The 27,299-nt window shown below is 42.3% G+C and overlaps 1 protein-coding gene across 7 annotated transcripts in view; it reads right to left on the reverse strand.

Annotated features, from left to right (window-relative positions):
* Positions 1-4,884: 4,884 nt before the first annotated feature.
* The window catches only part of LOC107966570 (WASH complex subunit 2A-like), a 39,439-nt gene continuing 17,024 nt past the window's right edge, over positions 4,885-27,299 (reverse strand). For 2 of the 7 annotated variants that reach the window (XM_063781786.1, XM_063781783.1), the window contains 11 exons: positions 24,407-24,509; positions 20,345-20,497; positions 18,634-18,816; positions 13,145-13,273; positions 12,937-13,017; positions 12,206-12,328; positions 11,163-11,225; positions 10,592-10,804; positions 8,346-8,966; positions 7,304-7,481; positions 4,885-5,582 (listed from right to left, as the gene is read on the reverse strand). In XM_063781786.1, coding sequence (XP_063637856.1) covers positions 5,443-5,582; positions 7,304-7,481; positions 8,346-8,966; positions 10,592-10,804; positions 11,163-11,225; positions 12,206-12,328; positions 12,937-13,017; positions 13,145-13,273; positions 18,634-18,816; positions 20,345-20,497; positions 24,407-24,509 — 1,987 coding nt within the window. In that variant the 3' untranslated portion in view covers positions 4,885-5,442. The remainder of the gene's footprint in view (positions 5,583-7,303; positions 7,482-8,345; positions 8,967-10,591; positions 10,805-11,162; positions 11,226-12,205; positions 12,329-12,936; positions 13,018-13,144; positions 13,274-18,633; positions 18,817-20,344; positions 20,498-24,406; positions 24,510-27,299) is intronic. The other 5 variants (XM_063781785.1, XM_063781787.1, XM_063781784.1 and 2 more) reach the window with 5 other exon arrangements.

The following is a 27,299-nucleotide window of genomic DNA, read 5'->3' on the forward strand; positions in this document are numbered from 1 at the left end:
TGTAACGGTCATGTAATAGTATGTCACTGCTGTTTTAATTTGCATTTCCCTAATGACACATAATGTGGAGCACAGTTATCTTTTGAAAACGTAGAGCTGATCATGTTATTTCTTGCCTCAAGGTCCTATAATGACTTCTCCCTGTCTATAGAATAAAATTCAGACTCCTTAGAAATGCTCCCAAGATTATGCATCTCACATTCTGGCCCCATTTTACTCATCTACAACCTCACCTCATCTTGCAACATCTCTGGTACTTCTATCCTCTAATCATCTGCATCTGCAGCTTCAGAACACATCAGCTTCTATATTGTTGCTCTGCTCTACTTACTGTCATGTGCACACATGGTTACCTGACAAGCACCTAATCACCTTTCAACATTCAGCTCCAATATCAACTATTCCACAAAGCTTTTATACCTATCCCCTTTACACTACTACCTACATCATATATTGCACCCGTAACAATTTATTTTATTTTTATTTTTTTGAGACAGAGTCTCCCTCTGTCGCCCAGGCTGGAGTGCAGTGGCATGATCTCGACTCACTGCAAGCTCCGCCTCCCGGGTTCACGCCATTCTCCTGCCTCAGCCTCCTGAATAGCTTGGACTACAGGCACCTGCCACCACGCCTGGCTAATTCTTTATATTTTTAATAGAGGCAGGGCTTCACTGTGTTAGCCAGGATGGTCTCGATCTCCTGACCTCGTGATCCACCCGCCTCGGCCTCCCAAAGTGCTGGGATTACAGGCATGAACCACCGCACCCAGTCCCTAACAATTTCATTTATTACTAAACTGAAGGGAGCACATCTGATCTCTATCACCTAGCACAGTGTTTTGCACATATTGGTACTCATTAAAGCTTTGTTCAAGGAAAGAACAGATATTTTAGTCTTTCAATTGATCCTCAGAACAAACCTGTGCTATAGGTAAGGTATTCTCCAAGTTTTAGACATTAATAACTATTTGGTTATCCTGTGTTAGCTGTTTGTGTTGCTATAAAGGAATACCTGACACTGGGCAATTTATAAACAAAAGAGGTTTATTTTGGCTCATGGTTCTGTAGACTGTACAAGGGGTATAATGCTGTTATCTGCTTCCAGTGAGGACCTCAGGAAGTTTACAATCATGGTAGGAGGAGAGGAGCCAGCATGTTACATGGTGAGAGAACAAGAGAGAGAGAGAGGAAGGAGGTGTGAGGTTGTTTTTTGTTTTTTTGTTTGTTTGTTTGTTTTGAGACAGAGTCTTCCTCTGTCACCCAGGCTGGAATGCAGTGGCACGATCTCAGCTCACTGCAACCTCTGCCTCCTGGGTTCAAGCAATTCTCTTGCCTCAGCCTCCCGAGTAGCTGGGACTACAGATGCGTGCCACCACACCTGGCTAATTTTTGTATTTTTAGTAGAGATGGGGTTTCTAGATGTTGGCCAGGATGGTCTCCATCTCCTGACCTAGTGATCCACCAGCCTCGGCCTCCCGAAGTGCTGAGATTACAGGCGTGAGCCACGGTGCCCGGCCCCCAGGTTCTTTTAAACCAGATCTCATGTGAACTCAGAGTGAGAACTCATTCATTACCACAAGGACAGCACCAAGACATTCATGAGGATCCACCCCCATGATCCAAACACCTCCCACTAAGCCCACCTCCAACACTGGGGTCACATTTCAACATGAGATTTGGAGGGGACAAAACATCCAAGCCATATCATGCTCCAAAAGTTTGTTTAGAGGGATGTTGGCTTCTCACAGGAATCCCATTCTGATTCACTCCAAATGAAGTCCACCAACGTTTATCCAACTCATAACATACATGCACATACAGGAATCTGCCATAATATGAGTCTGTATTACACTGATAGGAAAGATCATTAATTCGGGAATCTGCATTGCATCGTACAGACTTCTAGTGATCCTAAAGGGAGGGCATTACCGAAAGGAAAGTTGTTTCTTGTAGTGCAGCTCATTTGAGTGTTGTTGCACCATATTTCAAAATGATGGGTATTAAGAGTAATACAAGGTACCAGGATAATAATACTGCTGGTGATAGTGGTAAAGGGTCATTGCTCTTAAATAAAAGCTAAATTAAAAAGCTGCATTGCTTATATATGACTTTGTATGGAGCTTTCTAACCTTAATCCCCTTTCTTTCACTCATTCAAACAACTGCTTTTATAATTTTGGATAACATGAATTCTTAAAAACATACTTATGCTATATCAAATAAGACTGTCCTATAGAGTTGCCAGAGTGTGTATCCCCGAAGCCAACAGTACTCGTACCTACACAGGTGCAGCCCTAGCAACAGAAGTCAGGTGTCAGGACTGCAAAATGCACATGACAGAAATAAAGACATGAGTGACTATGACTGCCAAAGGAATCTGGATTGTTTCCTTCACCACAGTGTTCTTCCATAGTGAGACCCTGAAAATAATAGGCTGGGGAGGGTAGAAGATAACAAACAGATTTGCAAGTCCTTCACCTATAATGAGAATGGATAATTCAACTATATGTCAGAAGAAAAAGCACAACCCCGTTCAGCATTAATTGTGCTGGAACTTCCACCGTAAGTCTGGGTCCAGTCAATGGGGTAATTTCCAATATCCCAAAAGAACCAAGGTTGATAACCAAAAGCGAAAATGTTTCCCTCTAGAAGATAGTTATGCTTCTCCTCAGGAGTAGAAATCACTGTAGCAGAGGACAAAATGAGGCCATGAAATCTGGTTAAGCCAGACTGGATGCCTAGAGGGTAGCTGAGGAGCAAATGGAAGCTGCAGCAGGAGAACAAAGACCCAGCCAGTAATAAAAGCTGGGTCCATGAACGGCTTCTTGAAATGGTGTGTGGTCATGCTTAGCTGAGCATACTGTGGGACTCATGATGTTGGAAAATGAGGGGGCAATGAAGACTTAAAGATGGGATGGAAAATGATGCAAGAACAGCTTAAAAAAAAAAAAGGAAGAAAACAGAAGGGGAAGAGGAAACAAAGAAAACAGAAAGAAGCTGGCCATTGTGGCTCATGCCTGTAATTCCAGCAATTCAGGAGGCCAAGGTGGGAGAATCACTTGAGGTAAGAAGGTTGAGACCAGCCTGGGCAACAGACCCTTGTCTCTACAAAATTTTTTTTTTAAAAATTAGCTGGGCATGATGGCACACACCTGTAGTCCCAGCCATTCAGGAGGCTAAGGTGGGAGGATCACTGGAGCCCTGGAGTTCAAAGGTGCAACAAGCTATGATTATGCCACTGCACCCCAGCCTAGGCAACACAACCAGACCCTGTCTTAAAAAAAAAAAAAAAAAAAATGGGAGCAGGTAGAGAAAAAAGTATTTCCATAATTTTTTACAATTAAAAAATATATCTAGCTCTTAAGAGTAATGACACCAAAAAGATTTCTAAATCAATTCCCAAGGCATTTATCTCATCCCTTCTGAAAAAGTTCTAAAAACACAACTCCAAAGATGTAACGGAAGGTAAACAAGGCAATAGCGCTGAATACGTAATTTCAGTAACTCAGAATTTGCTCCATCCTCTGCTCTAAAAAAGCTTTGCTACAGAAGAGCAGTTACCTTTAAAACTTTTTCCCCAACATAAGGATATCCAGAATGTGAAGCTACCATTAGAAATGTTGACATAGGCTGGGCACAGTGGCTCACACCTGTAATCCCAGCACCTTGGGAGGCCAAGGCGGGCAGATCACAAGGTCAGGAGATCAAGACCATCCTGGCTAAGATGGTGAAAACCTGTCTCTACTAAAAATACAAAAAATTAGCCGGGCGTGCTGGTGGGCACCTGTAGTCCCAGCTACTCGGGAGGCTGAGGCAGGAGAATGGCATGAACCCAGGAGGCGGTGGTTGCAGTGAGCCGGGATCATGCCACCGCACTCCAGCCCGGGTGACAGAGCGAGACTCCATCTCAAAAAAAAAAAAAAAAAAAATGTTGACATAGATCTTCATTTACTGATATGTGAAAACATCCCTAAAGTTCTAAATACGAGCTACAGAATCACATCAACCGTCTAATATATCTGTAACCTAAACGCTAGTCAGCAGTTGATCCGCAAGCGGGATTAGGAAATATTTCAGAGCCAGCGTCTCCTCGCACCATCCAGGTACCTATACACTTGAGGCCACCAAGTCACCTGCGCAGCCCTTGCTCCTCCAAGACCAACCAGGGCTCCCCAGACCCACAGGCCTGAATCTGGAGGACAGCAGTCTGCCTGACAACAGCGACTCGGAGATCTCAACCTAAGGACAGAAGGAAGATGCATAAAATGAATAGGGGAAAGGAGTGGCCAACTAGCAAGTGCTCTTATCTGTTATCACGTCACTCTCACAGCAGACTTGGGCAAATGGTTGACCTGTGGAAGCTGTACAAAATGTTTGACTCTGGGTATGAGTAATTCCCCTTCCGATCTTACAGTGCCCAAGGAAGAAGTAAGTAGCTCCAGGATCGCTGAGACCAACCTGGGTGGCCTACAAGACTGTGCTGTGGTGACAGGCTGTATAGTCAGCAGCAAGACGACAGAGCACCAAAAAACACAGATTAGAATGGGGTCAGCCATCCAGGTGGCTAGTGGCTACTGCCTTTGTCGATGCAGATAAAGAACATTTTCATTCCTGTGGAGTTCTATGGGGCGGTGCTGCTCTAGAGGCTGACATTTCCATCTTCAGCACTTCCCCTGGCTATTACCTAGGTTCATTCTGCTGCTTCCACAAGACAAGGATAGAAAAGGATGCCTTAGAGCAATGGTCAGCAAACTGTTTATATAAAGGGGCAGATAGAAAACATCTGAGGCTCTGTGAGCCATCCAGTCTCTGTCATAATCACTCAACTCTTACACTGGAGGCAGGGTGAGAGCAGCAATAGACAGTAAGTAAACAAATGAATGTGGTTGTGTTCCAATAAAATTTTATTAACAAAATATGACAGTGGGGGGGCCACAGTTTGCCAAACTTTGCCTTGGAGGACATGCAGAGGCACCCTCAGAATTCAGTGAAAACCTGCTCCCATATTGCTAAGACTCATGAAGTATAATCTCTCATCTTCTTTCTCTTTCCCCTGCCCAGGCCCTAAGTTAGGGTTCCCATCCATATAACAAAGACTTCTGGTCAGGTGGCATTTGCTATCTCTGAGATTCCCTGCCCATGAAAGCCACAAAGAGATTTCTTCTTTTACACACCCTGAAGCATATTATAGCCCCAGCAAGGCTAACTAAATCAAACTGTGGTTTAAAAACAAAACAAACCAACCAGTGTGAAATATTTTTTTTGTTTTGTAGTATTAAGCATGATTAAACCAGTGCAGAAAAATACCAAGTACATTGGGTGAAAGATGAGCTAGCTGTTCTAGTATTTGCTTTTTGTAATCCAGTTAAGACCATCAGCATATACAACATCATCACTAACTCAACAATGTAGCTGCAGGGTAACATGTGGATACCCTGTGTGCTCTACTGGCCTCCAAAGGCATTCAGGGGATCATCAAAGATGTTGGACACCTTGTGTTCAAATCTTTGTTCAGGTGCGGCCTGTGCAGATCGGCTTTTTGGTTTGGTTGTCTTAGCCTGGATACCAGAGGAGAAGATTTCATCTTTAGAAAGAAAAAAGAAAAACGGTTGCTGAAGAGGGGTGGAGAAAGGTACTTTTAAGACACATGCAAGCAAACCACCAAAGACCCAGCTCTGGTAACAGCATGGAGTACCCTAAAACACTAACCTAGAACTCAAGCCTCTTAGATTCTGGTTCTGTGTTTGTTACTCATTAAATTTTATGATCACACACAGGTTTCTCTTGGAGCACAATTTCTTCAGCTACAAAAGTGTATGTATGTGCGTGTGTAGGACAGAAAAAAGGGAAGGGTAACTTGATCTCCAAACCAGCCCACGCCCCTACCATCAGGGACAATGGACTTATTTAGATATTCTTTTCATACTGGGTTTTAAAAGAGCAATAAAAATATGCAAAGGGAAATCCAATATAGGACCCACCTGTTTTCTTTCAGAATAAATGCACTGATTTGAGGCATCTCGATGTAAGACTGTAAGCCTCCGTCACTGCATTCTTTTAGTGTTTCACTGACTCAAAAGCTTGTCTTATCTAATTATGGTACTTACCCAGTAATGTTACTGCTAGGGTTTTATCCAACCATGATTTAACATGTATACATAAAGTTAGGTGTACACAAATGGTAAAGACCACAGCATTATTTATAATAAAGAAAACAGAAACAATTGAGATTGCCGTCAACAGGCTAATGGCTAAATACAAAGAAATCGTGCACACCACTGAAAACAAGGAAGGAGATCTCTATGTACTGACATGAAAAGACATTAAGTAACTAAAAGACAGAGCAGAATAGGTAAATATATTCTTACTTTTTAAAAAGGTGGGTATATATTGATGTGTACACAAACATATATTAATATCACTGTGTCTGAAAGGATACACACCAAACTATTACCTCTAGGGGTTATTCACTTTTTACATTTTCTGAATTGCATGAATCTATTACAATAAGCATGTATTACTTTTTTTGTATTTAAAATAATGAATGAGTTCCCTTCTGCACTCCATGTGGCGGGAAGCAGGGGAGACAGAGCACACGGCTTGCTGGAGGCACAGAGCCAGTGTGTGACTCTGCAGCACCAGCTGTCTCCCAGTTAGTCTCAAGGTCTAGATTGACGGGGGGAGTAGGAAATGTGTATGTGGCCTCAGCCCACAGGATTTATCAAAAGTCCAATATTTAGGGTTCTCGGGCATTTGCCTTGTCTACTAATAAAGCAGAACTTGTGCCATATAAGGAAGACAAGCTTGTTCCCAAACACCAAAGACCTCAGTGAAATGCAACGCCTGAGGTAGAGCCTACACCCAGGTCTAGACTTGCTCTCTTCTCGCACAGAACCATGGACACTCCCTGTCTATCTGGAGCTCTGACTCAACCAACCACATCACACCCAAGGCAGTCCCCTCAGCCTACTTTAGCATGTGAGGTCATTTCTGATCAAACCTCCTTTCATAACACCGGGGTGTGTCACAGATGATTGGTGAGGTGCACTCAGATCAAAGTTAAATTATACTTAAACGTGAAACTCTGGGTGCCTTCAAATTCTTTGATGACTATCATAGGAAAGAGTTACTTCACTAAAATAATTAGTCCATCTCTTACCTATCTTCAGCCTAACTCAGGATTACACTGAAGTGAACCCGCTGGGGTGCATTTTCCAGAAAAGGGCCAAGAAAAGGTAGCAAGAAAAATACCAAGTGACGGAAAGGTAAGAATTCTCTAAGTCAGATGTAGAAAACCAAACTTACCCATATCATCATCAAATATAGACTTGGCTTCCACTTTCTTTTTGGACTTTTCTTTTGGTTTTACAGTTAAGTCAGCAAAGATATCAATGTTATCATCAAATAAATTAGATTCCAATGTTTTCTCCTTCTCTCTGGTTTTCTGAGAGGGTTTAATTGCTTCCGTAGCAAATATATCATCCTTGTTAAGCCAAAAATACATACAAAACAATGTTAAATCAATTTTTCTTTTTAAGCTCAAACACGTCAACGAGCTATGGAAATGCAATTGGCCAGGGTGTGTGGAACAGCCTCGAGATGGCCCCCTCTGCCTGGGATGCACTACCCCAGATCTCTGCACAGCTTGGCCCGCCCATCTCACCCCGGCTCAAATGCCGCCACTGCAGTGACACCTTCTCTACCAGTCCTGCCTAAAGGAGCACCTCCCAGCCCTACCCACCACTCTGCCCCAGGTTATTTTCTTCATGACACTTAGTACTATTTGAAAACATCTTAATTATCCATTGCCCTGTTTGTATTTGATTATCTTCCCAGAGAGCTCTGAGGAGCCTAGCACTTCTCTGAGTTCACCTCGTGCCTGCAGTCCCCAGGTGCTCAATAAACATCTGCTGAGCAAATGCCACTGAAAGTCTTATTGCCTGCATGCACTACATTGTCAGCTCCAGCCAGGGCCAATGTCCCCAGAACCAGAGGTTAAACTCCCAAGCTGGACCAGTGGAGCTGTATGCCATGTCACCGAGTGGCATGCCCAGGAAGCTGATTACAACAATATTCTATAAAAATAAAAAAACTGTAAAAACTAGAGAAACCAAGACCTGTATCAATGATCATGGCCAGCCAAGAAATACATTCTACATGCAACAAAACAAAAAACCACTTCTGAATCAATGTTAGACTTATTAATAAAAGAGCCTAATTATAATTACTAAGCAAGTGGCTATGGGGTATGCACGCAACAAGCTAGACATAATCTATGGCTCAAATAAGCCAATCAGATACCTTCCTTAACTTAGAACAGACACAAAAACGTGTTAAGTCCTATTACCTCAAAAATATCTTGTGTTGTTGATGTGACATCCTGCTGACTATTGGATTTCGTCTCATTCTTCTTGACTTTCTGATCTGTAAAGAGGTCATCCTCATCTTCCAGGAGAGGAAAGGGATTTGTTTTCTTTGCTGGTTTTGGTTTAGCAGACTGAAAGAGATCATCATCACTGCTGGCCTCACCTAGAGCAGGAAACATGGGGCTCTTTGCTTTACCACCCACTGGTGGGTTGGCAGGATTCTCTGCTATCTTTGCCTTGGGTTTTGTTCTCTCCACGGACTGAGATCCAGTGCCCGTGGAAAAGATGTCCCCAGAATCAAAAAGGTCAGCCTCCCCTCTGGAATGACCCAGAGACTTTGCAAAGGGGCTTCTGTCCACTCCAGGCACAGGACCACCTTCCCAAGGTGCAGCGGCAGCTGCCAGGGCCGCCTCAGTGCTGTCTTCTCCACTGGCTGCTCTGAGCTGTGGCCGATGGCCATTTGGGGAAATGGCGCCATCAGCCCACTGTGCAATGGGTCCTCTGGGGACGCTCATGTCCTCAGTCTCGCTGGACTCCTGAGCAGCCAGCCGCCTAGCTGCACGGGTCTGCGGTCTACGCTTCCCTCTCATCTTGACACGGCTCTGCAATGGCAAAAAAACACACATTGATCTGACGATAAAATAAAGTGTTCAAAGCTACCATGGTAAAGAATCAGTGACTCAAAATATTGTAAGGTTATCTGGTCTACTTCAATGAAGATATTATCTAAGAATATAGAAGAGGTTATTTCTTAATGATTTCCAAGGAAGGAGTTTAATAGCTCCTAGTACTCCAAGACTAAGTCATTCTTAATCCTTTAGAGTTCTCCATTTTTTAATCTTTTCAGGGCAGTTTCAGTTCAGTTTCACACACAAAGTTTTATCTGTTGCTGGAAACCTGGAAAGTAGGCATGTTGGCTCTCTGTGTCTCACAACCCCTCCCTTGGCCCCTACTCTACCCTCAATAGAAACGTGGGTATCTTTCAAAACAAGAAAGAATCGGGGAATTCTGGTACTAACCTTTGTTAGGGGGCTAGTCTAAATTCAGGCTCCAGGAGCGGGGAGAAACATGACACAATAAAGAGAGGTAATCTAAGGTGCTGTTTTCTTCAAGTCAATAAACATTGAATTCAAATGTTAAATATTCCACATAAGAAATATGGCTTAGAAATCAGAACTTTTCATATAATCTCAAAACATGAATCACTTAGTAGCAATGATGCAGTGTTTATGATAGTTTCCAAAATATACAATCAAGTAGAATTTTGAGAAGCTACAATCTACTTTGGGCAAAGTATGATTGTGTTGTCAACTTCAGGGGAATGTCACAATTTTAGTTGCCAATTTAAACTTAATTAAAAAAAAGCCAATGAAAATTGTCGTTAAAAGGAAGGCTGTTTTGTTTTGCACAAGGAAACAGGTTTGGAAACATTTGAAATGAATCTATTTGCCAGGGTAGGTCATTCTGTGTCCTGTCACTTACTTGGAGATCAGCTAAAGCTTTCTAGAGAAGGGAGACTGGATAGAAACAAGAAACCCAACTACAACGAAAGGAAAACTTCAAAGGGTTCACAGTCCATTGAGGAGATCCCATGAAACAGTGTCGCTGCTGTGGGAACTTGGTGCGGGGAGTGCAGGGCACAGTGACAGAAGTGGGGATGTGGAAGCACAGCTGTGGACAGAGAGGAGCATTCCTGGTGAGGAGGCAGCAGGAGCCTTGGGCAGCAGCAGAACAGACCATGTGTGTTCAGGGAGTGGCACCTGGTGTGCCTGGAGTCAGGCTGGAAAGTGTGAAGTGACTAGTGAGGAAGCTGCACACATGGGCTGGCACCGATTGTAAAGGGGTTTCATACCAAACCCAGGAGCCCGAATGCTCTCCTTGGAGTAGTGAGGAAGCGCCAGCAGGAGGGGCATGATCTGCTCTGTGGTTAGAAGACCCCCAGGTGGCAGTGCTGGAAACCTGCAGGTGTCAGACACCAGCCAAAGTGGTGAGACGTTACTGTGGCTACTGAGCAGAATGCAAATGTACCAAATGCAGGCCATGGAAAAGCAGGTGCAGGATAAGGGGGGTGGGGAGAATGGAGGGGGGAGCGGCTGAAGGAAGGATGAGGCACCTCCTTCAAAAGGAGAGTCAAAGACTGCTGCGTATGCAATTGATAAACTAGAAAGAAGCATATGCATGTTCTGGTTAAAAGAAGAGAGCAAGGAAGCAAAGATGGTTTCATCACCTTGTTTGCACTGTGTAAGGTGTCTGCCTGAGCTGGAAGATCAAAACTCACACCGGCCTCCCCACTCCCGGGAAGGACAGGCACACTTTCCAGACCGTGGCTCCTTCTGTGTTCAGATGAAGGAAAAGCCAATTCTGGCAAAACAGGCTTTACTTCAGAGATCTGGGAAGCTGCTGTGGGCAGCAAGGCCGCTGGGTTGATCGCTAAATTTGCCTGAAGAAGAAAAATGAAACTCTGTATTTGTTCTTCAACACAGCAGTCTATTATCTTTACTGTGACACATGACAAGATTTGGTGCACATAATGTATAATACGAGAGGAGTAGAGAAACGTAGGAAAATCGCCCGATCTAGTCTCAATTAAAACAGAGCGTCTTACACCTATGCCCACCACTGGGCTCAAAGAATAGATGTTAAAGACGCAGCACACAGGAGACAACAACTAGGTGCAGGGGAGGGGAGGCGGGGGAAGAGATGAGAAGATGCTTGGCAGCAGCTGACAAAAGTAGGAAACCCAAAAAAGTTTATAGATGCCACAGGGCAGGCAATGAAGATGCCAGTGTTTTAATTACTTGTATCTTCCCGATCCGAGTGGATGGTTCTTTGGTTTTAAATGGAGCGAGACCTGATGAGTCCTGTGTAAAATTACATCCAGTTAAAAATCCATTTGGGAAACAGAAAGACAAGTGTTTCTTATGCCTGTAAATAAATCTGTGATGGAGCAAAACTGTCACTTTCTGTAGCTCTTTAATGGGAAAGGCATTCAAATCTCTCCTGGGGCCTGATGTTTCACTAGCACTACTTCACGTATGCCTCCTCCTCTGTCACGTAAGTGGAAAGCTGCCAGATCAGATATGGAGTCAAGGAATACAAGATGAGTAAGATTCCCAAGAGTCACAGTTTATCAGAGCACCTAAAACTGACCAGCAGGCAAAATTACCATGTTGGTTATCAAATAGAAATTTCAAGGAGCACACAAAAATTCAACCATAGCCTAATGCACTGGCTCTAAAAGCAAAAGATCTGAGCCCCAGGAAGGGTCAGTGGTGATGTGCTCGTCCAAGTGCCTCAGGTTTATGGCTCAGGACACTAAGGCTTCAGTGAGACACCCTGGGACACCTGCACATGGAACTGGCACTCGCTCTCCAGTCCTGGGCTGTTCCCAGGAGGAGCTCCACAGCGTTCTGGGAAGACTGCTGCAGAGTACGGCCCAACAGCAATGACCTTGGGAGAGGCAACACTGAGAGCAGGCAGGAAATCAGATGTAATTTATATTTATTTCTATTTTAATTCTATTCCAAGGAAATCCAGAGGGAGAAATAAATTCTTTAGTGGGAAGAAGATTCTTCATCCTACCTTAACTCCACTTCAGAGTCAAATCTGGCATGGCATCAAAAAACACTAACTATTAAAGTATAGATTCATGAAACTCTGGCGTGTGGAGCGAGGAGAGGGGAGATGACTTGTGGGGAGTGCAGTGAAGACAAAGCGGTAGCCCTGGTTGCTGTTTCCTCCTTAATGCAGACAAGTCTAAATAACTGTGGGTCTGCATAATGGAATTTCTCTGTACTGGGATGCAAACAAGAGCTGAAAATCCTTAAAGAGGATTTCTAACCTGAGGTGTTTCCGGCTTCCATATGCCTTTTTCTTTACTACCTTGAATGGATTCAGGATGTTTCTGGTTTTTGAAAGAGTCAACAGAGTGGTCTTTTTTCACTACTCTCTTTTTCTCTTGTACCTTCAAAAGAAAAAAAAATACCAAAAAGCCATCAAATATCTTAGAAATTTTAAGGAAAAATCATAATGCAAAAAACAATCCTGGCTTCTGAGTCTTAAAAATACTTTCTCAAATGAGGGCTGAACCAACTCAAAGGTAGCATTTCAGAAATAGCATTCTGAAGACTGTGGCTGTCACAGGAGTCCTCTCTATGATAAAAAGAAAACAGAGTACTTACAAAAACCTACTGGGGCTGGGGGAGAAAATGACATAGAAAGGCTAAAACTCAGACTCAAAACTTTGCACCTGAAAGGCACGAATATTTAGTCACCCCAGTGTATGCAATGGTCTTTCAATCAACCATTTAAACATCACAGAGATGTGCAGTACAGTCAGAGAGCCTGGATTATTAATGTTTTAATGTTAGTATAGGGAACATAAAATGAGGAACAACAGAAACTAAGCATTGCATCCTCCACACACGCTCCCCTCAGCATGTTATTTGCCATTCATTTAGTAGGAAGCAGCACGACTCTCCTAGGATTTTCCTTAATCATCTAACTGGACGTTAGTTTCCTTTCCCAGAATCTTTCCCACACAACCCAGTATTGAGAACAAAAGGCTGGTACCAAAGGCTGGGACTTGGCAGAGCTGAAAAGATCATCATCTTCATCATCCCCAAACAGGCTCCCAACACTTGGCTCTAACAGCTAGAATAAACAAGACCCAAGTTCAATATCCAAAAGCAAAACAATTTACAAAGAGAACTAGGTGAGCTGTTGAGACAGTACCCAATACAATAACAAGTCATACTGTGGGGAACCATTTGGAACTGACCTTGGTTTTTTTGGTGCCAGCAAAAAGGTCAACATCTGGGTCATTGTCCTTTTGGAGCTTGTGGCTGAAAAGCAGCTCTTCATCCTGGAAGACACCTGTGCTCTTGGGGCGGGCATCAGGATCGCGGCCCTGGGAACAGGAGGGAAGGTCATGTGTGATTAGAGTTGTAAGAACTTATCTCAAGGAAGTTACATATGTAAAGATGGACACAACAAAGATGTCCCCTGCAGCTGTATTATATTAGCAAAAGGCTGGCCACAGCCTAAAAGCCACTCAGCAGGGGAATGAAACATTGACAAAATGGAATGCTATGGTGCTTCCAAAAATACCAGAAAATATATTTATAAATACAAAGTTTACATATATATATATATATATATATATATATATGCGCACAAGCTTTAGAGATAATCTTTCCAGGTTATATATATTATATAAACTTTGTATAGTATCTAAATTTTTTATTAGAAAAGCAATCCATTAGTTCCATAATGAGAAACATTTTGAAGGTAAAAAACATACAACTGAATGAATTCTCTTCATCTCATTTCCAAAGGGAAGAAGAGACAGCAGCTGAATCAAGCACAAACTACACAGAGTGGTCAAGTATGTGTCCCTCACCTGTAAGCACTGCAGGCCAAAGACCTGGCACAGGTGCGACCACAAGCCTTCCTATGGCTGTCCATCACTTCTGCCCTACTTTCAGACTCCGAGTGAGTCCCTTTTTGTTTGCTAGATATCTAACATTTAAAAGTTACCATCAACATTATTGGTTTGATAATATAATGCTCCAGACCTGACATTCTAAAATTCATCCCTATTTCCTTATCACAGCCACAGATTAAAACTTAACAAAAAGTCCAGGCATGGTGGCTCATGCCTGTAATCCCAGCACTTTGGGAGGCCAAGGCGGGTGGATTACCAGAGGCCAGGAGTTCGAGACCAGCCTGGCCAATGTGGTGAAACCCCATCTCTACTAAAAATACAAAGATTAGCCAGGTGTGGTGGCGTGTGCCTGTGGTTCCAGCTACTTGGGAGGCTGAGGTGGGAGAATCCTTGAACCTGGGAGGCAGAGGCTGCAGTGGGCCGAGATCACGCCACTGCACTCCAGCCTGGGCAACACAGTAGGACTCCATCTCAAAACAAAACAAAACAAAACAAAACAAAAAACCCAAAAAAACTAATGAAAAACTTACTTCTAACAAAATAAATCACATTAACAATAATTATTATTGTTATATATAAAAACGAGTTTAACACAGCAAGTAATGTTAAATATTTCACAACTATGGAAAAATATTACAAAACCATACACAGTAAGAGACTGGGAGAAAATATATCAAATTAATCATATTCACTGTGTGCAGCTCTCATTTATAAATAAGCTTATAGTATTGGTATAACAAAAAAAATTCATAAAACATTTTTTTGTAGAAATAAACATAGACTATTTCTTTGGTTAGATCTATAAAAAGGATTGGCAATCTATGACCTGCCAACCTGGTTTGCATAACATCACCATTGAGATCAAATTCATATACCATAAAATCTACCCATTTACGTATAAAATGTAATGATTTTTTGGTATATTCAGATTTGTGTATCCACTACCACAATCTAAGTTTAGAACATTCTCATCACCCCCAAAAGAAACCCCAAACCATTAGCAGTAATTATCCATTCCTGCTCACTGCTACTCCCAGCCCCTAGTAACTACTAATCTACTTTCTGTCTCCATTGATATGCCTATTCTGGACATTTCATATAAATGGAATCACATAATATGTGGTCTTTCATGACTGGCTTATTTTATTTAGAATGTTTTCAAGGTTCATCCATGTGGCAGCATGTATCAGTACTTTGCCTTTTTTATTACCAAATAATATTCCATTGTATGGATATACTATATTATGTTTAGCCATTATTTCCATCTTTTGGCTATTATGAATAATGCTGCTGGGAGCAATCATATTCAAGTTTTGTGTGAACATGTTTTTATTTCTCTTGGATATGTACCCAGGAATAAAATTCCGGATTGTGTGGTAGCTTTATGTTATAAGAATTTGAAGAACAGCAAACTGTTCTCCAAAGTGGTTGTACTGTTCCACATTTGCAGCAGCAAGGAATGAGAATTTCCATTTATCCACATCCTTACCAACACTCGTTACTTCCCTTTTTTTTTTTTTAATTATGGTCCTCTTCCCGGGTATGAAGTGGTATGTCACTGTGGTTTTGGCTTCCCTGATGCTGAGCATCTTTCTATATCCTTTTTGGCCATTTGTCTATCTTCTTCAGTAAAATCTCTATTCAGATGTCTGTCTTATCTATTTTTTTTCAGACAGGGTCTCGTTCTGTCACTCAGCCTGAGTGCAATGGTGTGATCACAGCCCACTACAGCCTTGAACTCCTGGGCTCAAAGGACTCTTCTGCCTCAACTTCCCAAGGAGATAGAACTATAGGAGCACGCAACCAGGCCTGGCTAATTTTTTAAATTTTTGTAGAGACAGGATCTTGCTATGTTGCCCAGGCTGGTCTTGAACTCCCAGCCTAAAGCAATCCTCCCGTCCTGGTCTCCCAAAGTGCTGGGATTACAGGCATGAGCCATGACGCCTGGCCTATCCCTTCTTTCATCTGGGCTATTTGTCTTTTTATTATTGACTTATAAGTCTTTTGCATATTCTGGATCTAAGTCCTTTATCAAATACGTGATCTGTAAATCTTTTCTCCCATTTTGTGGGTGGTCGTTTGACTTTCCAGATGGTGCTCTTTGAAGCACAATGTTTTTCATTTAAATAAAGTCCAATTTAGCTATTTTTGTCACTTGTGCTTTTGGTGTCTTATCTAAGAAGGCTGTGCCTAATCCAAGGTCATGATAATTTACTCACATACTCTCTGGATTCTAGGAGTTGTACAGTTTTAGTTCTTACATTTGGATCTTACACTGGATGAGTTTATTTATTAATGGGTCCAACTTCATTCCTTTGCATGTAGATAATCAGCATCCTGGCACATCTGCTGAAGACTATTCTGTCCCCACTGAAATATCTTGGCACCTTAAGCAACTGACTGTAAATGTGAGGGTTTATTTCTAGACTCTCAATTCTACTTCACTGATCTATATATTTTAACCTTATGCCAATACCACCCTGTCTTAAAGTAAGTTTTGAAATCAGGAAGTGTGAGTCTTCTAACTTTGTTCTTCCTTTTCAAGACTGTTGGCTATTCTTGGTCTCTTACACATCCATAAAAATTTTAGGATCAGCTTGTCCATTTCTGCAAAAAGCAAGCTGGAATTTTGATAGAGATTAAAATAAATCAATTTGGGAAGGAAGTATTGCCACCTTACCAATATTAAGGTTTCTGGTCCATAAACATGAGATGTCTTTCCATCAATTTTAGGTCTTTAATTTCTTTCAATGTTTTGTAGATTTTAGTTTACAAGTCTTGTACTTCTTTTGCTAAATTTACTCCTAAGTATTTTGCCCTTCTTGGTATTACTATAAAAGAAACTGATTTCTTAATTTCAGTCATAAGCTGGTAATTGCTTATGAAAGTTACTACTAGTAGGTTGGGTGCAGTGGCTCATGCCTGTAATCCCAGCACTTCGGGAGGCTGAGGCAGGTGGATCACCTGAGGTCAAGAGTTCGAGGTCAGCATGGCCAACACGGTGAAACCCTGTCTCTACTAAAAATACAAAAATTAGCTGGGCATGGTGGTGGGTGCCTATAATCCCAGCTACTCAGGAGGCTGAGGCAGGAGAATCGCTTGAACCCGGGAGGCAAAGGTTGCAGTGAGCCAAGATTGTGCCATTGCAATCCAGCCTGGGGGACAAGAGTCAAACTCCATTGCAAAAAAAAAAAAAGAAAGTTACTAGTAGTAACTTTCGTAAGTTAGTAAATGTTCATTACTAGCTTACAGAACTACAATTGGTTTTCACATATTGATCTTACATCCTTCAATCTTAATGACTTTAATTATTTCCAATGGATGTTTTTTGCAGATTCCTTAAGACTTTCTATATAAAAGATCATGCCATCTGCAAATACAGATTGCTTCACTTCACTTTTTCCTTTCCAATCTGAATGCCTTTTATTTCATTTTCTCACCTACATGCCCTGCTTAGAATCCCCAGTACAAGGTTGATTAGAATTACCAAGAGTGGACATTGTTGTGTTGTTCATGATGTCAGGGTTGAAAGCATGCAGTTTTTCACCATTAAGTATGATGTCAGCTGAGGGATTTCATAGATGTCCTTTATCAAGTTCATTAAGCTTCCTCCTATGCCTAATTGAGTGCTTTACCATGAAAAGGTTTGGATTTTATTAAAAGCTTTTTCTGCATCTGTTGAGATGATCATGTGCCTTTTAATTCTGTATTTTATTGATACAGTGCATTATATCAACTAATTTTAGATGTTGAACCAACCTTGCATTCCAGGGGTAAATCTCACTTCTCATAATGTGCAATCTTTTTTATATTTTGCTGAATTGGGTTTAGTAGTATTTTTGTTGAGGATTTTGGCCTCTACATTCATAAAGGATATCTAGCTTTCTGGTGATGTCACTGTCTGGTTTTAATATCAGGGTCATACTAACCTCACAGAATGACCATCATCTGTTTCTTTTTTTTTTTTTTTTTTTGGAGATGGAGTCTCGTTCTGTTGCCACACTGGAGTGCAGTGGTGTGATCTCGGCTCACTACAACCTCCGACTTCCTGGTTCAAGCAATTCTCCTGCCTCAGCCTCCCGAGTAGCTGGGATTACAGGCAAGCGTCATCACGCCAAGCTATTTTTTGTATTTTTAGTAGAAACAGGGTTTCATTATGTTGGCCAGGATGGTCTCGATCTCTTGACCTTGTGATCCACCCACCTTGGCCTCCTAAAGTGCTGGGATTACAGGTGTGAGCCACCACGCCCAGCTGACCATCACCTATTTTTATTAATAAAACTTACTGGAACACAGTCATGCCCATCCATCTTCATGTTTCCTAGGACTGTTTTCATGCTGCCAATGGCAGAGCTAGGCAGTTATGACAGAGCCCAAATAGGCTGCAAAAGCTAAAATAGTCATTATATGGTCTTTTGTAGAAATAGTTTGCTGACACCTGATCAGTATGAAAGGTTCATCTACAACACTTTTTCTTAAACTGAATGTTAGAAATACTTAACTGTACAGCTCCAGCCTAACTTCCCTTTCCTGCTGTTTACATCCCACAACTGGCCAAGGGGCAAAGTTTTGCTAGAAGGAACAACAAGGTCTGTAAATCCCAGAAGAGGGGGGTGAAATTCTAATCCCCTATCCTAACACTGCTACTTGAGGTAAGAGTTCCTGATTAAGATTCCCAAATATCTAAATGACTGCACAGAATCATTAACACACTACATTGAAGGTTAAGATTCCTTCAGAAACTCACATGACAGAATGACAACCATGAGATGAGAGTCTTTTATCTCATCCAGAGACTTGAACCACTATTGCTTTTTGCTTACCTTTCCTACTTCTTTCTGTGGAGCCTGGATAGTGTTTTGATCTTCCATTTTATCCTCTTCCTCATCAAACAAGCTAAGAACAGTTTTGGTTCTAGGCTTGGTTCCTTTGTCCAATGGGGATGATGAAGAAAATAAATCAGAATGCTTGACTGTTTCCTGAGCAGATCTAGTCAAAAGTCCTTCCTGAAAATGAAAATAATAGGGGGAAAAGATAAGTAACACCTGGAAATACAAATCCTATCATGGAGCCTGCCAAGCTCCTCGTTAATTCAGTAACTGCCACATTTGCATGACTCAGGGCACAGTGAATCACATCTGTGCCCAAGTAACAAAACACTGAGGTCAATTCTTGATTGGCTGCTCCAAGAGACAGTCTTGTACAATCATCCATAGCCAAAGATAACTTTTCCAAGCATTAAGACCATGGGTCCCTCTCTCCTATCAAGTGATAGGACGGCTATAATCCTGATGCACACTGGTTGCTCATGAACTAGGAAGAACTTCTAAGTGTCAAAGATAACCAATACAAGTGCCAATCATTGGGAGTGGATCATGAATTCGTAGCATTTAACTAATACATAAGCCCCAAGGGAGAAATCTAATCAGGAAAATCAGACCCTCAAATTGTAAAAGGCTTACACTGTATAGGCAATTGAAGAAGAATCTCTGAAATAATTCTAAAATGCAGTATTTATTCATTCAACAAGTGGCACATTTCAGGTAAGATACCATTGATTATGAGGTACATCCCGATTTCAGAGTACTCAAACTATTAAAAAAATGCTTCTTTAAAGAAATACATAATTTATAACATAGTGCCTACTGTGTGCAAGGTAATATGCCAGTACTACAGACATGATGGTGAGCAAAACAAACTGGGCCTAGTCCGCAAGGGGCTTACACTCAGGGAGAGGGCAGTACAGCAACCAGTCAGAGTCAAGTGTGGACCAGGACTGGGATAGGACTGGGGTCCACACACAGCCACTAGGAAGAGAATTTCACACAGGAACACAGGTACAAATGAAATGCTTGTATCACTGTAGCTCCAAGGAGCCTCAGCAGCAAATGCAAATGCAACACTCTTCACACAGGCCCTGGGAGATCTTAGACCTAAGCAGCTGGACACACAGCGTATAAGAAAAGTTAGAGAAAGAAAAGAGGCATATAGAGACTGAAGGCAACCACAAAGCTGGATGCCCAGGTGTGGCCAGCAGCACTACCCACAGGCCTCCTGCAAGAGACGGCAGACCGTCCAGGACTTGAAAGCTAGTGTTTTAGAAAGAGTAGAAATTTCACTCTACTCTGTAATCCTTGCCAATATCATCTAAAAGTAAAAGGATGCTGAACTAAAATCTCCTTAAAACTGACATTTAAATTCAAGTGCAGTTGGGGACCAAAGGAGGACCAAGGGTAACAGGAACACTGCACAGAAGAGAACAAGTTAGAAAGCAAAGATGCCATGACGTGACAGTAACCACAGAGACAGGAGCAGGCACACCACAGTGCGCACATGTCTTGGAGAAGGGCCGGGAGGAAAGGCCCTGCAGAGGCTTCCTGCACTGTGGGGACACAGCCTGCTTGTCTATGTTTTCGAATCTGTCTACAAATGGGCCATTTATTTTCTGTGGTCAAAAAACTTAAGGGGTTGTGTGTGTTTGAAACAACATACGAGAGAAAAATGCATTCAAGTATACAAGAGAAAAAAGTCCACCTTTTCTGACTCAGCCACATCAGTTCTCCCAAATTTTAATGACTCCTTGGCACTCTCAACCTTCTTATCCACAGACTTCACTCCAAGTTGTGCCTCCTTCTCTTCTTCATCGCTGAACAGCAAAGGTGGTGCCTCAGAGACAGTCTCTTTTTTCTACCAAAAGAAGAGTACATGACATCCACAACAATAAAAAAGTGTGTTTGACCAGCATGGCCATATACAGAACAAGCCCAAACCATCCTCTTAGGGCTTCAGCTAAATGTGATCAAGGAAGAGAGGACAGGATAGTGAAGGTAGCACCAAAAGGGAGAAGCAACAAACACCACCACCCGGGACTTGTGGACAGGACACTTCACGCCACCACATCACCTGTATCTGTCTACTTGTGTCTGTCAACCCCCATGCCTCCCTCCCTCAGATCCTTATCTCTGCCACCAGACGATTATGAGTCTCTCTCTCTGCCTCACTCCTCTTATATTTCAACTAGAAGACATTATCCAGCGTTGTCTTGCTAAAACAAAACACCTGCTGGATCAGGTCCTCTCCCAACCCAAACCAGCACTCCTTGCATGAAGCAAATGACACTCAGCAGATACCCCATTCTATCCCTCTACTCATATGCATCTCCTCCTTTCCTTGCTGTTCCTTAAGGTCACTGCAAACTTTCAAACTTCCATGCCACGCTGCCCTTGATGTCTGTAGGTGCAAATCCTCCCCATCCTTCAAGCAGGGCCCCCACGCAGATGTCACCCACGGTCTCTGTCCTCTTCAGTTAAGTGTCAGTTGCTTTGTTGAATAAGAATAATATTTATCTCTCTACTTGACCCTTCCTTGACTTTCTTCCTAACTTATATAACAGCTAGCACACATCTGTTTGTCTGTTCATCTGAAAGGACTATACACTATATTTTCATGGCCAGTCCCAGTGTTTTATACCAACTCAGTGTTCAATACAAGTCTGCAAGCACTTCAGCCCATTTCTCATCTCTTCCTTATCAGGGAGGCAGGGATTTGGGGACTAGGAAAGTGAGGTTTGTGACTTTCCTGGAATTCATGGCATTTTTGCAGCAAGTGACTTATCAACAAGTGCTTGAGAAAAAACTAAAGCTCTATTATAGTATAGGACAGATACAAATCATACCATATGACACGAGGAAGTGTGCTTTGAGGCAATGCCTGAAGCAAGTTAGGAAGGCAGATTTGGGAAACTAAGGAAGGACATTGCTAATCATGATTTTAAAATGTGATGAATGAAGAAAGAAGAGAGCAAGGGGATTTTTAGTTAGGAAGAGATAAGTAAAGTGCAAAACCATTGAACTTGACATAAAAGAACACTGGAAGGCATAAAGAATTTCAGAAGAGATAAGGCAACACTGAAGTGATCAAAGGAAAAGGCTTTTGTGGAACATCCTGGACTCACTGAAAACTACATAAAAATTCAGTGCAGGCCGGGCGCGGTGGCTCACACCTGTAATCCAAGCACTTTGGGAGGCCAAGGTGGGCAGATCACGAGATCAGGAGATCGAGACCATCCTGGCTAACACAGTGAAACCCCGTCTCTACTAAAGAAATACAAAAAATTAGTCGGGCATGGTGGTGGGCGCCTGTAGTCCCAGCTACTAGGGAGGCTAAGGCAGAATGGCGTGAACCCGGGAGGCGGAGCTTGCAGTGAGCCGAGATGCGCCACTGCACTCCAGCCTGGACGAAAGAGCAAGACTCCGTCTCAAAAAAAAAAAAAAAAAAAAAATTCAATGCAAATAGTTGATAGGGGAGACAAAAAGAGACTTAAGTATGGCAAATCATATTCTTCCTTCATATATAACTAACGTCCTTAAACCACAGAAAATGCTACCCAAAGTACCAGTTTTAATCTTCTTGAAGACAAGCTCATCCTTGTCATGAAGTTTACTTCCTGTTTTTTTCTTTTTTTTTTTTTTTTTGAGATGGAGTCTCACTCTGCTGCCCAGGCTGGAGTGCACTGGCACAACCTCAGCTCACTGCAAAATCCATCTCTCAGGTTCAAGCGATTCTCCTGCCCCAGCCTCCCTAGTAGCTGGGATCACAGGCGTGCACCACCATGCCTGGCTAATTTTTGTATTTTTAATAGAGATGGGGTTCCACCATGTTGGCCAGGCTGGTCCCAAACTCCTGACCTCAGGTGATCCACCCACCTCAGCCTCCCAAAGTGTTGGGATTACAGGCGTGAGCCACCGCGCCTGGTCAAATTTACTTTCTTGATAGGTGTCAGAAAATAAGGAAAGTCTGAAGAAAAAAAAATTGTCTAAAATGGCTGCATCTTGGCCATATGGGTAATAGAAACCGGGCCTATGAATGAAAGCTGAACCTCACCTGCAAGGCCAGTCTGTCAAATATCACACTGACAGGTACCGATTACAACCTGCCTATTGGATGAAGCACAAAGGCAGCACAAAATCAACCATCCCTCTCCTGACCCTGCAACTGCGACCCCTATGTGCTCATTAGGGTAAAAGGCTAATGAGGAAAATACATTAACCACATATTTACTTTATCTTATATTCAATGTCACTGAGCACCAATCTGAATTGTTAAGAAAGTCACCTTTGCTTCACTGCCCCCTTTTCCCATTTTCTATATAACAGAAATGTATAAATGCTGTGTCTCGTGTGGCCCACTCTGGGACGCATTCTCAGTTTGTGTGGAGTCTCTTTACTGGGCTAGTAGTTCTCAAGCTTGGCTCAAAACAAAACTCACATTACATTTCTTTAAGTTCTCCTGCCTGTGGTTTAACCTTTTGGTCAACATAGGCTTACAACCAAGTCACAATTAACTTACACTGAAATATCTGTAAACAAGAAATATCTTTTATTTACTATTGTCTAAAGATGATTATATTTCACAAATAATCGAAAACGTGTAGGCTATTCAGCTACTTAAGTTGTGTGTCTTGACCTTTTGTTTTATTTAACAATCATAATTACCATAGGTTGAAAGAAGTTTTACAGCTCCAGAGGCTCCAAAATTCATTAATTTATTGCTCAGTTATCCTCCAGAGTAGTTTATAATTTACAAAGAAAAACCAATCAGATCTCCTGACTCCTTTAATTGTACAACCACTGGATGTCCTCAAAGGGGGAGATGTAAGTACAGAGCACCCAAGGAAAGGCTCAGGAGCCCCGCAGAAGCAGCAGCAGGGAGCCTGGGGCCCAGGGTGGGCAGCATGCTGGCCCAGGGCTGAGAGCTTCTGGTATAAGCTGAGCAACTCCATTTAACAGGAAGGGTCTTCTTCCATATCTCCTAGGTATTTTTTGTTTGGAGTTTATTTCTAATTCCACAGTAATGCACAAATGCCTTCCTTAAAAAGGTTTTAAAAAGGCATTGAGAGTATGAAGCTCCCCATTCCATACCTTTCCCTGGACATAATCACTGGTAACAATGTGCTATCGATGATTTCAGGCCGGTTTCCAGGCATTCATATGTATTTCTTGTTTTGCAAAGTTTAAATTACACCATGTTTACGTGTTTATGCTTTTTTTTTTTTTTTTTTTTTTGGCCTGCAGTATGTTTTTCATCCCAATAAGCTCCACCCTGCGTTTTTTCACCACTGTATAGTATTCCACAGTCTAACTGTACTAGGACCTGTGTGACCATTTCTCCACTGATGGAGTATAACGGCCTCAAGGTTCATGCATTTTGTAGCACATGTGAGAATTTCCTTCCTTTTTACTGACTGGCTAATATAAACCAGGACCATTGTTAGTACTCGATACACACTCATAAAAGGAATGATTTTGCCTTAACTGGTCTAGTCTAATGTTAGCAGAATTCCATGCCAATGGGGCCCAAGCCTCTTCTGAGACCCAGTTCCTTGTTCCTACACCTGACACTGAATGATGGCTTTGCACATGTGCTGCTTCTGTAGAATACTATTAATCAGAAGATCTCTTTCTGAAACCAGGCAAATAAGGTCTTCCATAAGACTCAGCCTCCAAGGTTAGGTATGAAGAGCTGATTCGGGGAAGTACCGCTACTGATGCAGCATAAACTCAAGGACATTTCCTGGGACTAAGAGATGAAGAATACCGTTGTTGCAGGAGGAACAGATGTGGGAGGAGGGCCAAACAGAGAGCCTCCGCTATCAACATCGTCTTCAAAGAGGAGTGACACTCTCTGGGTCTTCTTTTGGCTACACAAACAAACAAAAGGTCAAATTAAGGAAAAGTGTGGTGAAAAAAACAAAAACCATAACAACAATATTTCTTCTAGACTGCACCTACAGGAATCCACCTACCACCCAAACACCCAAGCCATTAGTTGACCTTACACAGTTGAAAGCAAACAGGAAAGACCTTTGAAATAGATGAAATCTGACTCCAACAAATCACCAGCCTCTGTCCCTCCTGCCTCAGGTTGCCCCTTTCCTGTTACTATCCAGTGCAGGTTCATCAGCTGTTACCTCTGCAAGGCACACGATGCCTGAGCCTTCCCAAGCAGAACATTCTCTCCCACTTCCTATAGCACAAAAAGAATCAAAGCGGACATGCCTATTTCCAGAATTGTCATGAAGACGGTTGCCAAGAGAGATCACAGGGCCAGGATCAGCACTGGGAAATGACCCTGTGCCTGGCTTCTATTTCTTTGTTTTAGTAGCGTTATCGAGACATAATTTGCATTCCATAAAATTCACCTTGTATTTACTTTATTTTTAATATTTATTTTACTTCTTAAGACAGGGTCTCACTCTACTGCCCAGGCTGGAGAGCAATGGCAAAATCATATCCCACTGCAGCCTCAAATTCCTGAATTCAAGTGATCTCCTGCCTTAGCCTCTCAAGTAGCTACGACTACAGGCACACGTCACCATGCCTGGCTAATTTTTTTACTTTTTTGGAGAGGTGAGGTCGCTCTCTGTTGCTCAGGCTGGTCTCAAACACCTGGCCTCAAGAGATCCTTCCACTTGGCCTCCCAATCAGTTAGGATTACAGGCATGAGCCGTTGCACCTGGCCAGATTCACTCTTTTAAAGTGCATACTTCAATGTTTTCTTTAATATACTCATTGAGTTGTGCAATATCACTACAACCTAAGTGCACAACATTATCATGACCCCAAAAAGAACCGCCATGCCTATGAGCCATCACTCTCCATTCCCCCTGCCCCACAGGCCCTGGCAACCACTAATCTACTTTCTGTCTCTATGGTTTATCTATACATTTCATATAAATGGAACAATACAATATGTGGTTTTCTGTGACCAGCTTCTTTCAAGTAACATAAAATTTTCTAGGTTCATTCATGTTCTAGGATGCATCACTACTTTATTCTTTTTTATTGCTGAAGAACAGTCCATCGTATGGTTATACATTTTGTTTATCCAGTCATCAGTTGATGGACATTTGGGTTGTTTACACTTTCGGCTGTTATGACTAAGGCTGCAATAAACACTCATGTACAAGTTTTTATATGAACAACTAATTTCATTTCTCTTATGTATATACATAGGAATGAAACTATTATGTCATATGGTGACTCTATGTTTAACATTTTGAGGAAATGCCAAACTACTTTCCAAAGTGACTACACCATTTTACGTTCCCACCAGCAGTGTATGAGGGTTCCAATTCCTCCACATCCTCACCTCAACTTCTTCTTTTGTGTGTAAAGCTTCTTTTGAGATCTGATGAAGGTATGAATTATTTTCCATACACAAAACTTGACAGACAACTTCGGGAACAATAGGAGGTAGGATGTATCTGGAGCAGAGAAAGCATTCCTGAAAGCCAGGTATGGTGTGTGGCTGGAACCAGGACCCACAAACAAGATGGGGTTCAGACTGCCAGATTTATGACCTTGTGTGGGGTGGGGGTAGTGGACACTCATGGGAATAAGCTAACCTGGATACAGCGCAGAAAATGCTCAGCTGAGGGTGTTGGGGTATGAAGGTGGAGCCATGTCCGCCCTCGACTCCCTATTTCTTCTCTTTCTCGTCTGTTTAAAGTTAGGAAAGGCCTTTTTTTTTTTTTTTTTTTTTTTTGAGATGGAGTCTCTCTCTGTTGCCCAGGCTGGAGTGCAGTGGTGAGATCTTGGCTCACTGTAACCTCTGCCTCCCAGGTTCAAGCGATTCTCCTGCCTCAGCCTCCCGAGTAGCTGGGATTACAGGTGCGTGACACCACACCCAGCTCATTTTTGTATTTTTAGTAGAGACGGGGTTTCACCATGTTGGTCAGGCTGTTCTTCAACTCCTGACCTCGTGATCTGCCTGCCTCGGCCTCCCCAAGTGCTGGGATTACAGGCATGAGCCACTGCGCCCAGCTGGGAAGGCTTCTTAAGAAACAAGACTTACACTTAGTTTTGAAAGAAGGTGGCCAAGCAACACAGGAAGAAGAATGTCCCAGGAGAGAGCAACAAAAATAAAGGAATGTACTATTTCCCTGCACTCACGATGCTAACTGGTAATACCTGAGGGCTCAGAATGTGCCAGCTCTTGTGCTCAGCATTTCACATTTAGATTCCATCTCATCATCCCAACAAACCGATGAGAGAAATGCTGTTTTTATTTTTGTTTAACAAATGAGGAAACTGAGGCACAGGGAAGTTAGGTAACTTGCCCAAGGTTATTCAGACAGGAACTGGCAGAATCAGAATTTAATATCAAGTTTCCAGAGCCTATATTCTAAATCAGAGACCAAAGATGCATCTGAGTGTCAAGTTACAGAGGCCTAATGCAGAAATGGTGATGCTTGACAAGATTCGAGTATTTGGAGACAGAAACCTGAGGTACTTCTGAATCTATCAAATGACGCTTAACCACACCAAAGCATAGGATTTACATGTCCAATCAGTTACTTCTTTCTGCTAATAACATTCAGGTGAATTTCAAAGTAATCATGTCAGGCTTTCAAAAGGAAAAAAAGTATTTGCAGGGAAGTAATTCTGAACCCATAAGCTAATCTGGCAGCATGTTATACCAACCACAG

Source organism: Pan troglodytes, chromosome 8, assembly GCF_028858775.2.
Source record: "Pan troglodytes isolate AG18354 chromosome 8, NHGRI_mPanTro3-v2.0_pri, whole genome shotgun sequence".
In the NCBI taxonomy this organism is placed as follows: Eukaryota; Metazoa; Chordata; class Mammalia; order Primates; family Hominidae; genus Pan; species Pan troglodytes.